Source organism: Watersipora subatra, chromosome 3 (genome assembly GCF_963576615.1).
Source record: "Watersipora subatra chromosome 3, tzWatSuba1.1, whole genome shotgun sequence".
NCBI lineage: Eukaryota > Metazoa > Bryozoa > Gymnolaemata > Cheilostomatida > Watersiporidae > Watersipora > Watersipora subatra.
Genome location: NC_088710.1, coordinates 57,966,787 through 57,980,305, shown reverse-complemented (window position 1 = coordinate 57,980,305; position 13,519 = coordinate 57,966,787). Strand labels below are relative to the sequence as shown.

The 13,519-nt window shown below is 36.0% G+C and overlaps 1 protein-coding gene across 1 annotated transcript in view; it reads left to right on the top strand.

Annotated features, from left to right (window-relative positions):
* Positions 1-13,519, top strand: part of LOC137390790 (probable E3 ubiquitin-protein ligase HERC1) — a 171,055-nt gene that overhangs the window by 74,082 nt on the left and 83,454 nt on the right. Inside the window, exons 53-61 of the mRNA XM_068077107.1 lie at positions 1,470-1,649; positions 3,852-4,023; positions 4,366-4,460; positions 4,813-4,953; positions 5,350-5,556; positions 7,931-8,125; positions 9,330-9,513; positions 11,999-12,248; positions 13,321-13,483. Coding sequence (XP_067933208.1) covers positions 1,470-1,649; positions 3,852-4,023; positions 4,366-4,460; positions 4,813-4,953; positions 5,350-5,556; positions 7,931-8,125; positions 9,330-9,513; positions 11,999-12,248; positions 13,321-13,483 — 1,587 coding nt within the window. The remainder of the gene's footprint in view (positions 1-1,469; positions 1,650-3,851; positions 4,024-4,365; positions 4,461-4,812; positions 4,954-5,349; positions 5,557-7,930; positions 8,126-9,329; positions 9,514-11,998; positions 12,249-13,320; positions 13,484-13,519) is intronic.

Genomic DNA, 13,519 nt, shown 5'->3' with positions numbered 1-13,519 from the left:
GATGTTTAGACCGATTTAGAATAATAGAGACGGGCGTTTTAAAATCCATTATTATCTAAATGCAGCCTTAAAAATAATCTCAGTCCTTTCTGAAAGGTAGATAAGCTACTTAACATTGCATATTTGAAAATGAGCTCAAAAAAATGCGATAACTACACTAGCTTGTGATAAAACCGCGCTTTTGAGCTATTTTTCTTGGCGTTCAGCCTATTTAAACATCATGTAATAGGCTACGAGTAATTTTAAATAGTTTATCCACCTTTCATAAAGGACTGAAATTATTTTACAGGCTGGATTTCGATAATAGTTGGTTTCAAGATACCCATCTCTATTATTCTAAATCGGACTAAACATCCCTAACTTCCGTTCCTGAAAAAGCTAGGTTTTGTCACATATTTATGGGCGGAGCTTGTTATGCCGATTTTGTTGTTTTCGAGATGGATATTAAAACGTTTTAAGAAAGCCATAATGACTTACAAAGTTAGTGGACCAATCTTTATTTTGAGTACAAAATCGAAATCAGTGTGTCTAATTTATCTAGAAAATACAATAAAAGTTGTACATGACAGTTATGGTTTAAGGCGCATTCTACCTTTAAAACATTTAAAACATATTTTAAAATTAAAAACTTAAAGTGTGTTTTCTAACTCCAAAGCTTTACGGTTTTTTTTAAAAACTTTGAAAGCGACACCATCAAAATAATTAATAACAGTATGAGGCTAATATTTCATCAAAGTAGCTCCTTGTTTAACTCGGTTTGATACTTTGACGCATATGACAAACGGCTTAGCAAAAATGCTGAGGCCGACGGCATTATTGTCGATGTCGATTCGCCCGAAGTAGATTGTAAAATATAGGCAACATTAGCATCGTTTCGCCCGTAAAAGGGTTAAATTTATTTTTCCAAATTTCTGACGAGCAAGTCGAAAAATACAGTGCCACCCTTTATTTAAATGCTACCTTCAATTAAACGCCACTATATGGGAAGGGCTGAAAAATAGAGTGTCATGGCATTCAAATAGAGGTTTTAGGCTAACTGTCATGGCTGCCAGTGCTACGGTAGCGAGGAGCCAAGATAGAGGCTACTCATTAGTATTAGGTCAAGCCAGCAGCCATGGCACACTTCTGTTTGATACCCAGCTCTACCTAGATGTCACTAGATAGAGAATGTTTCTCTAAAAGATTTCCTTATCCTTTTGTCATATTATAAAGATTGCTAATTTAGTGTATGATAGAATGTGCTAGAGCGTAAAATAGCACAATTCTTTACTCAATTATGATTTAAGTATTTGTTCGTTAAAACATATCGACATGTCGTAGCATAATTGAGTATAGCTGTAGTGATGCATCGTCAATTCTGTCATAAACATCTGAAGCAAACCTGAAGTTTTAAAGAACTTTATTTTGCTCCATGAGTTCTTGTACCTGGGGTTGTACTATGACTTTATTCTTTTGAGCGGCGCTTACAGGTGTTACCGGTGAAGTTACTGCACACGCCAAGAATAACTTGGCTACATGGATGCTTGAGCATCCTTTAGAAGACGCAGATGACGATAGTGACAGCTGCTCGGTTGCTGCTGGAAGAAGCGGCATTATCAGAGCTGAATCCTCAGAGGGGAGGCGGCTGCCAAGGCCCTACAGAGGTGCCAGTATGTTGAATGAATTTTTAACCAAAAATATTGTCATTTCCAGGTTTTCTTACTAATATAAAAATATGTGTATTACAGCAAATTAAGTGAACATATTTTCTAGATCTTATCAGTCACAACTGTATAAGTAGCTTCGGATGTTTTGAAACAAACTTAGCAGTACACAGTTTTAGATATCCTAATTTTATGAAAGTGCTGATAACTTTCATAGAATTTGAAAAGAACATAACTTTTTTACATTCGTAAAAAAGGAAGGTAACAGTAAAACGAGACCTCAAATGAGAAGTTCTGACGAGTTAGCAACTTCTCTTTTGCCTTCTGTTTGCTGCTCATTCAAGTGAAGGAATGAAGAATCCAAACGAAGAACTTGCCATTTATCTGGTTTTTCCAATCTCAAGTAAAAACAAAATTAACATAATGTTAATTTAGGTTTTTTTTACATAAAAACGATTAATTTATAATGATAAAAGCAATAGATAAGTGATTAAATAAACAATGGCTGTGCCTGAATGCAATTCATCACGAAATGTCGTGTGCTTGGTGGCCTGTGGTTTTCTTTTATCTTTTATAGGTGAATTTACAGAATAACTATTTATTTTCATTTAATTTTTGTCTCACACTGCACATGTTTACCAAATCATCTTTTTGGGTCTTGATATTAACTGATAAGATCAGGTGTGGTCAGCCATTTAAGGTGTGTGTCTTTTGAGTAGTGTGGCTTGCTCTTTTTCGTTACTACCATCAACCCTTATAATCTCATTACTACCGTCGACCCTCATTACTACCATCGACCTTCATTACTACCGTCGACCTTCATTACTACCATCGACCTTTATTACTACCGTTGACCCTCATTACTACCGTCGACCTTCATTACTACCATCAACCCTCATTACTACCGTCGACTCTCATGACTACTGTCGACCTTCCTTACTACCGTTGACCTTCATTACTACCGTCGACCTTCAATACTACGTCGACCTTCATTACTACCGTCGACCCTCATTACTACCGTCGACCTTCATTACTACCGTTGACCTTCATTACTACCGTCGACCTTCATTACTACCGCCGACCTTCATTACTACCGCTGACCTTCATTACTACCGTCGACCCTCATTACTACCGTCGACCCTCATTACTACCGTCGACCTACAATACTACCGTCGACCTTCATTACTACCATTGACCCTCATTACTACCATTGATCTTCATTACTATCGTCGACCTTTATTACTACTGTCGACCTTCATTACTACCATTGACCCTCATTACTACCATTGATCTTCATTACTATCGTCGACCTTTATTACTACTGTCGACCTTCATTACTACCGTCGACCCTCATTACTACCGTCGACCTTCATTACTGCTGTCGACCTTCATTACTACCGTCGACCCTCATTACTACCGTTGACCTTCATTACTACCGTCGACCTTCATTACTACCGCCGACCTTCATTACTACCGCTGACCTTCATTAATACCGTCGACCTTCATTACTACCGCCGACCTTAATTACTACTGTCAACCTTAATTACTACCGTCAACCTTCATTTCAATAGTGAATTATCTAAATGTTTTGTTTTGGAATTGCTTTCTTTTTACTATTATATGGGTTTAGGTTGAGCTCATGAATGGGATGGTGCAGTTGAGTTTATTTAAAGATTCGTTTTCACTTGTTAACTGTTCTATACTTTCATATAGAAATATTTGTGTCTTTCTCTGTGTTCTGTGCAATAGTAAATGGTAAATGTAAAACTCATTAGACACTCTGTACTCATTGTGGTAAAGAACAATGCTTTAGCTTTGACATATAATATGTTGGCTCAGGCTAGCTATAGTGCGGATACATAGTAGATAACTTAAGCATCAATGTTTTCTCTTTTGATAAGGTTTCCTAAAAGCTGGCGGGAGTTGTACTCCGTATTTTTGTTATAAACCCTTACTTTATAGCTATGCTGTGCTTCTCACAGCAAGCTGCAGTCGGAAGCTTTGTGTGATGTGGTTGTAAGTAGTAACATTATAATAAATCTGCAATACATTTGATGAGTATTGCCCTGAATAGAATAGAGTTACAAGCTGTGTTATCTTGTTGAAAAATCTGTCTTCGGGCTACCGCTGCAATATACTATCTGTTTAGTTTCACTACTGTAGTTCAGTATAATGTCATCTTGTTCACTACATTAACAATCACTGTAGGGGACAGTGCTGACGCTGGAAGTTCATCACCTCCATCAGCAGCTATGAGCAATCTGAGGCGCCGCCGACGGTTGGCTGGAGAACAGAGTGCTGAGGAATCTTCTAGCAACGCTGAGGAAATACCAAAAGACCTCTCTAATCAGACTGGTCCTTTATACGACTTTTTTATGAGGTAGTTGAGTTGGTTTTTGCATTTTTCATGATTGATGTGAGCTAACCCGCTCTGATTAGAATCGATTAGTGGTCATGAATTTCATCTTATGAACTCAAAGCTTGCTGGTTTGCATAGAGAGCTTATTACTGTCTCTCAGCCTTGAATTAGATGACTGCGTGAAGAAGAGCTCTCACAACTAACCTCCTGTTTCCATAATCCTGTTCCGTTACTTTCCGACTAGACAAGTGATCGAGGAAAAGCTCTTACTACCCTTATACACGCTACTAAACATTAGTACTATTAAACTTCATGTAGGGTGACTCGATCCCAGATAACTGTATAAGGCTTTTTGATTTGTAGGATTAGATCAGAGATGGGCTTGTCTACCGACATGTCTCATATGGATGACTCACCATCTAGTGACGATTTTGTGATGAGTGACTCATTGAGAATTGGTAAGAAACCCTAACATATTTGAACTTAGATATGTCAACTACAAGTTTCATGCACTTGACAAACTTTCTCTTTGTAAACAAAACTGTGGAGGTCAGGATATGTCTTGATATTTTTTCTCAGTTAAAATATGATTATTCGAACAAGTTATGGCATTTTGTGATGCCGATATGCTGAAATGGTCTGATGAGAAACAGTTTTTCAAACTCATTTTGCTCAGCGAGATGATATTTTTTCATGAATACTTTATTCCGCGTGAATGGTTACCATGATTCAAGTATTCATACATGTTGTTGATTTCTACTTCTTTACCTGATGTCAACCGGTACGCTTTAACATCCTGTGTGTCTGTAGATCCCCGGAACATCCGACCAGCAAGAGTGGTGAGTGATGAAGAGTCGAGGGATCATTTAATGCGATGCGAGTTCTGCACCCCCTACACGGCGAGCTCTGAGTACATACAGCATATGAAGCAGCTGCACCCAGGATGTGCAGGTACTGCCACTCGTACCAACCGATCACGATTAGATGACTTGTACTGTAAACTAAGCTGTAAATGCGCAAAATACATGACGAGGAACCTCGCTGATGACCAGAGTGTTTAGATTTCTTCTGTATTTTCTTCGTAGGCCTCAACCAAATAAAAGCATGCCAGAACTTTACATAATATTTTATCAAGGAGACATATAAATGATATTCAGTTGCTTCGAGTGCCTTTTATCTTGTGACTTCCCTTTAAAATATCATAATTATTGTCATTTTAAACACCAGTTTTATATACTAGATCTTGTTGAAAACAGCACTCTTCTCATATTAGCAATTAATTTGAACATCTCTAGTTTAGAACATCTCTTGCATGACTTGTCTCTCATGTCGTGGTGTATTTTATAGCCACTCTGGATATAAGTCCATGCGTAGAGTACATTTGTCATTGCGGGACAACAGATCCCAGCGGCTCGTATATCCTCTGCGATCTGTGTTATCGGAGGTATAAATACACTACATTACTGTCTGGCACAACCGCTGACAAGAGGGTGAAACTTCTAGCCAAGTTGAGAAAAGAGTCAGCAGATTTAGTTGGGCCAATGACTCCTGCAGGTTAGTTTGTGGGGGTTGTCTACACTTGTAAAGTACTGATAACCGTGTTATTAAATCAAAATAACATTATTCTCTTTGAATGTATCTATTTGACTATGTTGCTGATGTTGGGATCGATCTTTGGTTTCTTTTTGGAATTAAAGTCTCACAAGAACTGCATTAACAATTACAAAAGTAAAAATCTTTCTATTGACTAAAAGCAGCCCTGCTGGAGCAACCAGTTTATTCAGACTTCTAATTTTGGAGGACTAACCATTAAAAGTCACTTTGAAGTAGAGTGTAGTGACTACCGTTGTTGATGCTACATTTTTCCAGACACCATTAACTGTACTTGTCATAAATGGCACATGAAATATTTCATATAATCATAACTTACACGTAATTTCACCAAGGCAAATTTCCCTATTTGGCTCTGATGGCTATTTGTAGAATTTTTTTCAAAAACTGATGTATTCCAGAAGTTTACTTTTTCAATTCACAGAAACCATACTTGTTAACTTACACATCCTAACGTATCATTAGTGATTTGTATCGGAATATTGTGTTATAAACATATTCACGTTCAAATTTGAAATATTTCCAATAGAAATTATAGTACTGCACTTTGTAACTTGCATTGACGAAAGCACTTACTAAAGGAAGTCCGCATTGTTTGATAAACCTCAAAATACTGTGATTTTAGAAGCTAATGATAAAAACTTGTCAATAAAAACCTCTCAACATTCTTTCTGCTGTAAAGTCTGCATTCATCACTAATTACTCAGCGTCAAGTCTTTGCAGACCTGTAATTACAATAAAGGCCTAGGAACTTGGGCTAAAGTGTAAATAAGCTCACATCAAACTAAAACTGTCTAATACAATATTTGGAATTTAAGTTTCATTTTTTACAGATGCAGTGGTGTGAAGCTGCGCTTCTTAAAATCAACAACACAATTAACTCTTTGTTGGCGAACATAATTCTTGGTGGCAGAAAAATCATTCTTGTGTAGAAATAGGCTATCAGTTAGCCCTATCATTTTCAATGATTTTTAACCAAAATCAACTATTCTGTTCAATAGCATTAATAAGTACCATTCTGTTTCGCTTTTTAATTTTAAAATTTTCTGTTCAACATGAAATGTTTCATGTATAGGACAAAAAATATTAAATATTTACAATGAGATGTTAAGCTCTTGTTATACGTCATGCATAAAGACCAATGCGATAGATAAACGAGCAGAAACATTTGTACAATATATGGTTAGTCCTGCATTCAATATATCAATGGTGGTCCCGAGTGTCAAAGTAGGATGATCGAGACGGTGTAAATTTTTTTCCAGTCAAACCTAACATGATAGTTTTTACATTTGCACCACATGTTGCCCTTACCAGTACAAATCAAATTATACTTTTATGTTAGCACAAAAACATTAGTGAGATAAGTATCGATGATTCAATATGCATACATATATTTGACTGGATAACATTCTGGTTATGATATTCAGCTCTGTGATTATTCAGTTGGTTGTGATATGCAAAAGAATAGGCACTAAAAAGTCTTGACAGTGCTCTACTGTGCTAAGACCATAGTAATATTTTGGTGTTTCATCAACAAGTGAGGTATTAGTAGAAGAAAGAAACCACTTGGCTATGCTTCTTTTTCTAGCATTAATCATAGAAACAATACTGCTTATGTATAGATTTATTGTAATTAACTGCTAACTATGTCATCATTAATAGACAAATGTGGTCTATTCTATTACTTGATGTGATGAGTGCAACTGTAAATATGAAATATATAACTTTTTAGTTTTTCTTTCTCTGTTAGCCAATGAGATTTTAGCTTTATTTTTGTCATTTTAGGTAATTTCCTGATAATCAATACTGTATAAAGAACTGTATAAAATACTGCATGAAATAAACTGTATAGATGAAGTTAGAGGACATGGGAAAGAACAGTGTTGCACATTGAAAAGAATGTTCGTGATGTGTTCTGTGTTACCACTGTATCTTGAGTAGGTGATGTTATCATCTAATGTGACTCTGTTGCTATTATGTCCATCTCACAAGGGCCTGCCTTATATAGAATCAGGTAGCTTACCTTCCAGATTCTCTATTCTCAAATTGTCAAACAGAGGTGTATCAATAATTTTTTTATTGTCAATAGTTTTGAAATGCTGTCAGCTAAGTAGTTGTCTTACCATAAGAGACTGAGACATTGAGATCTTATGAAAGTGTTTTTAAACTTCTTGAATATGAGATTATATTACTGACGCCTTGTAGTTTTCATGGCATTTTAAACATCTTCAATGCAAGATGGCAAAGAAAAGATTAACTGAAAGTCTATATTATACCCCTAAAGCAATTTGGATCCATGAGTGTAAGTCTCTTTTAGGAAATGTCGACATCTTGACCTCGTACGACGACGTGAATATGTTTAGCAAGACAGCAGGTTTTCAGGGTATAATCAAACGTTCTCTTGGTCTTCATGAGGTGAAGCCTATTCCAGATCCAGCATTATTCCCTGAGAGGGATCCTCTTGGAGAGAAAATTGTGGCTTCAACATCACGGGATTACATAGCCCAGCTAGGTACACTCTTTATTTTTCTTCTTGTCATCAGACTATTATTAAACATTGCACATTTTACAGCAAATGAAGCAACTAAGCAGCATTCATAATCAAAAAAGGAGAAAAATGGAAAAGTACATTTTAAAATTTATTTGAAAACTATTATATAGCATTTGTGTCTTGCCATTTCATTTTGTAGTTTGTAGGTTCTCATAGTATACCATTAGTTGTCATGCAATATTCACTCTTTAATTGGCTAGTGATCAATACAAAATTTTACTCTAGTCGATTTCACTTTGGCTTTTTATGATTTTATTTCAAACCAAATGATTATTGGTGGTAAACTCAACATCACAGCAAGCACTCGCTGTATACATTATTACATTATTGAATATCATGGATCATGTTCGCTTTTATTAAAAGTTTATGTATTCAGGGTAAGCTGAAGCAACACAGTATGTGTACTGATGTACACATACTGATGTACATACTGATGTACATAGTAGTATATTGATGATTAAGGTGGAAGGCTAAGTTTGTTATCTTCTTCAATATCATAGTTGGCTCATAACACTCGTGACAAGTTCAAAAACTTGCTTTTGTTATTCAGCAATTTGTTTTTGTTCTATTTTCATTCAGGGAAACACTTTAGTGATACCGGAAGGCAGATCAGTTGTATAGGAAATTAAGAACAATGTAGCATTTAAGATCAGATGCCTTTATAACACCACCATCGACCTCTTGTTACCTGTTAACCAGTCATAATTTTATATCTGCTATGATATGTAGTAACCAGAGCTGCTCGGTAAACAGTATACAACTCAGTAAAGAGTAAACAACTCAGGAAACAACAATAAACACTTTTTCGTGTTCTATTAGCTGGGATAAAGAACTAGTTGAGTGCAGTTTGATTAATAACTAAAGCAGTTTAGTCGGGTTTTCACTCAATCAACCGCCTTGTCCACAAACTGAACAAGCTATGCAGTTCAGATTGATTCACAAAAATCAGTTGTCAAAATTAGTAGTTACACTTCTACATATAGCTGACCTAGAAGCATCAAAATCCTCTTAAAATATCCCCATGCATGCTCAGGCGTACTTGTACTTGTCAAGGAATAGCTTTTTATTTATTGATGATAAATATGGGCATTATTTAAAAGAGATGCATTGCATTAAACGTAATAAAATATATTATTTAGTTTCAGATCCTTTTATATTTTCATAGAGTCAGGTCTAAGCCAGTACTCTTCCAACCGCCAACCAAATGATGCTAAGCTATTAGGCTTGCAAGCAATGGACTTGCTGCATAGTCTGGATAGAGGTTTGGGAGTAAGACGGGTTACTCAGGCTACGGAAGTTCTCCTAGCTCGATCAACCATTATGAAGATTCTTTCCAAACTTTGTATGAGGTAAGGTTGATGCTCTTCAGTGGATTGTCTGTTTTTTTTTAATCATTATCACATAATCACATAATATTTGAGAATAGCTTGAGACCTTAAAGCATTGTGGACAGGAATGCACAATACTGCTACTTCACACGCTTCTGCTAACAATTTTATTTATGACATTATCATTTGTCTTCTGGCTATAGGTAGCAACTACCGAGTTATTATGAATACATTAGACACTTCTATTATGTAAACTTTCTTGTACGTAAATCCCACTGAATGCAAAGTATTTATGTAAAGTTTTTGCATTGTTAAGAAATTTCATACAGCGTAAAGTCAGTCAAGTTTTTCGCTTTGATTTGAATAACGAGAGTCCCATAAAACAAAGTCCCACAAAGAGTCTTAAAACTAACGTTTTCTATTTTGCTGCTCTTGCCAAACAAAACGACTTATAGGGGCGTCTATTATATTTTTTACTCAATTCGTGACATATACAATTATTTTTTCTTTATTTCTCTGGAGCGCAGACCTTGCCGCGGAGGAAACAAGTAAAAAAATTAATTTAAGTTTATGTAAAATTACTGTAACCCTGAACCCTAAACCAAGTGTAAGTAATGAGAAAAAAAGAGAAAAGTTATCAATACAAATCAATCATACCACAGTAACTGTACAGTCATTAGATTAAGAAGTTAAGTTTAGTTTTCTTTATTTTGAAGGGCTAAAGGGATGAGTTTGGGAAGATTTCTTAATGGATTATTTTATTTAAATGTATTTTACGCTTCGTATAATGTAACTTCTTTAAATTTAAACATTCTAGGAACTGATTAATCACATTGAAGATGGGGTGTCCACCATATTTTGCTGTTTTCTGCTCCCATGCTTTTTGACTGCACTCAGAATAGTTAGCAGCATATCTTGCACTTGTGTTCTCAAGTTCAATATTGCTCATGAATGTCACTATACCATGTGATTCTACATGTGTTCTCAAGTTCAATATTGCTCATGAATGTTACTATACCATGTGATTCCACATGTGTTCTCAAGTTCAATATTGCTCATGAATGTCACTATACCATGTGATTCCACATGTATTCTCAAGTTCAATATTGCTCATGAATGTCACTATACCATGTGATTCCACATGTATTCTCAAGTTCAATATTGCTCATGAATGTCACTATACCATGTGATTCCACATGTGTTCTCAAGTTCAATATTGCTCATGAATGTTACTATACCATGTGATTCCACATGTGTTCTCAAGTTCAATATTGCTCATGAATGTCACTATACCATGTGATTCCACATGTATTCTCAAGTTCAATATTGCTCATGAATGTTACTATACCATGTGATTCCACATGTGTTCTCAAGTTCAATATTGCTCATGAGTGTTACTATACCATGTGCTTTTTTATTTTAGCTATCAAATTAGGTCTTTCCTTGATTCCCTGTAAAAAGTTTATGTGGTGCAGAGTCACCACATAGTGTACATAGTGAGTATGACCCGTCATACTCATTATGTACACTATGGGGTGACTCTGCACCACATAGTGTACATAGTGAGTATGACCCGTCATACTCACTATGTACACTATGGGGTGACTCTGCACCACATAGTGTACATAGTGAGTATGACCCGTCATACTCACTATGTACACTATGTGGTGACTCTGCACCACATAGTGTACATAGTGAGTATGACCCATCATACTCACTATGTACACTATGGGGTGACTCTGCACCACATAGTGTACATAGTGAGTATGACCCGTCATACTCACTATGTACACTATGTGGTGACTCTGCGCCACATAGTGTACATAGTGAGTATGACGGGTCATACTCACTATGTACACTATGTGGTGCAGAGTCACCCCATAGTGTACATAGTGAGTATGATGGGTCATACTCACTATGTACACTATGTGGCGCAGAGTCACCACATAGTGTACATAGTGAGTATGACCCATCATACTCACTATGTACACTATGTGGTGCAGAGTCACCACATAGTGTACATAGTGAGTATGACCCATCATACTCACTATGTACACTATGTGGTGACTCTGCACCACATAGTGTACATAGTGAGTATGACCCATCATACTCACTCTCTAGATTCCTAGGTTAATAAGTATCTAGATAATTGGCTGCGGTTAAGAGCTTATTGCGGTGATAAGAGGTTATTCAGGTTTTGAAGCTTATAATATTTAGGTTGCAAGGTTTCTCATCTGTGTCACAGAATTCCCATGATCTATCGTGCAGGACCGATAATATTTACATATGCACTATGTCGCGATTGACCGTTTTATATCACTTTTGTGGTGTTAGCATTTACTACACACTGTTTGGTAAGTTATAGTTCTTCTTTTACTATATGTTACTTTTTGTAGTTCTACAGATGAACATGGGTTTTAGTAAACTGCTGGTAGCAATAATTAAGTCTTTTATACATATACCATGCTGAGAAAGTAGATTTTATCTTATATCTGTCCATATTCAGCAGAGAGAAATCAGCTCTAGCCGCCAGTCTTGAGGAGATTCAACTTTGTGACATCAAGTTGGTGGTGAATCTCATGTGTCTCTGCGCTTCTGGCAGTATGTCTGACAGCATGTTTGGCAATTCCTCGAACAACAGTTCTTCCAATGAACTCAGTGATAAAAGAACTCTTTCTTATCTGGCTACTGCAATAGCCACACTTGCCCAAAATAATGCTGACTCTTCCAAGCTCCTTCTTGATGTCTGCTCAAAGGTTGGGTGATTGTATCCCTGATATACTTGTAGAGCTTGTCATGAAATCCTACATTTTGTTGACAGTTTTCAACGGATGTATTTTTAATATCGTTATAGTTTTAGGAACATTTCAATATGTTAAGCATGCATCTACCTTTTAGAGATTTTGGGCAGTTGACATTCGGCAAGTATTTGCGTTTGGTATTTTAGCAAAAACCAGTTTTGGAACTCAATATTTTTTCAAATTGTTTCATTTACTCATAGAATTATTTAAATGTAACTACGGTACACATGCACTCTAACCTAACAAGTATGCTCTTCTTTATATCCGGTACTGTCAGGATCCTATATACAAGGACGCATGCCAACGTACAAATTGTTTAAAATATGTATGAAATTAATGCAAGTATTCAACTCTATGCCTAAATTAATTTTAAACATGCAACTTTTGAAGGTTTTTAAAACGTCGTAGTTTCCAAAATTAAAGCGGAGTGGCTGGTGAAACGTAAAAGATGCATAAGTTAACTTGAGCTTTTGTTAAGCTCAAGTTAGCCAAGTTAGCCAAGTTAAAGTTAGTTATGTTGTTATGAATGTTGTGTATTTCTAACCCCATGTCTACCACCAGGCCTATGCATCACCGAGATTCCACTTTGATTTTTATACCGTTGCAGTAATGTGCAGTAACTATAAAACCTGTTTTTATTGTTTGATCACTATTGCTTTATTAATTGAGTTTTGTGGCATATAATTTAGGATCTTATTATTAATAATTTGGCCTTTTCATATTTTTCTAAAATGATGTTTCAACGCTATTTCAATTTTATACAATTCATTTTTTTAATACAATAGACAATTTATTGTTAGGATTTATGGCTGTGGAAAGAATTGAAAGAAGCACATTGTGTGTTCCTTGTAAAACTATTTGTTACAATGTACACATTTGACAGTTTTAACATATGAAAACGTATCAAAACTTGTAAAGAATATTTTGCAAAGCGTTAAATATTGTGAATCATGAAAATTAACTCCTGTTTTTTATTTTTTGTACTGCGTTTCCATACAAGTGGCTTTATGAAAAGTATTTGCTTTAGGAGCTGATGCTGGCTGGGTTTGACTTACATCTTAGGAGAAAATCTGTAGGCGGCTCGAGTCACAAACTTTTCAGTCAACCGCCTTCTCCCAACTTTGCGGTCACCAAGTCTCTTGTCAGCCTTTTGGTACACTCTGTTGACAGTTTGCCGGACATTACTTCATGTAAGTCATAGGTTTTTGAGCAAGTTACACCAGCCA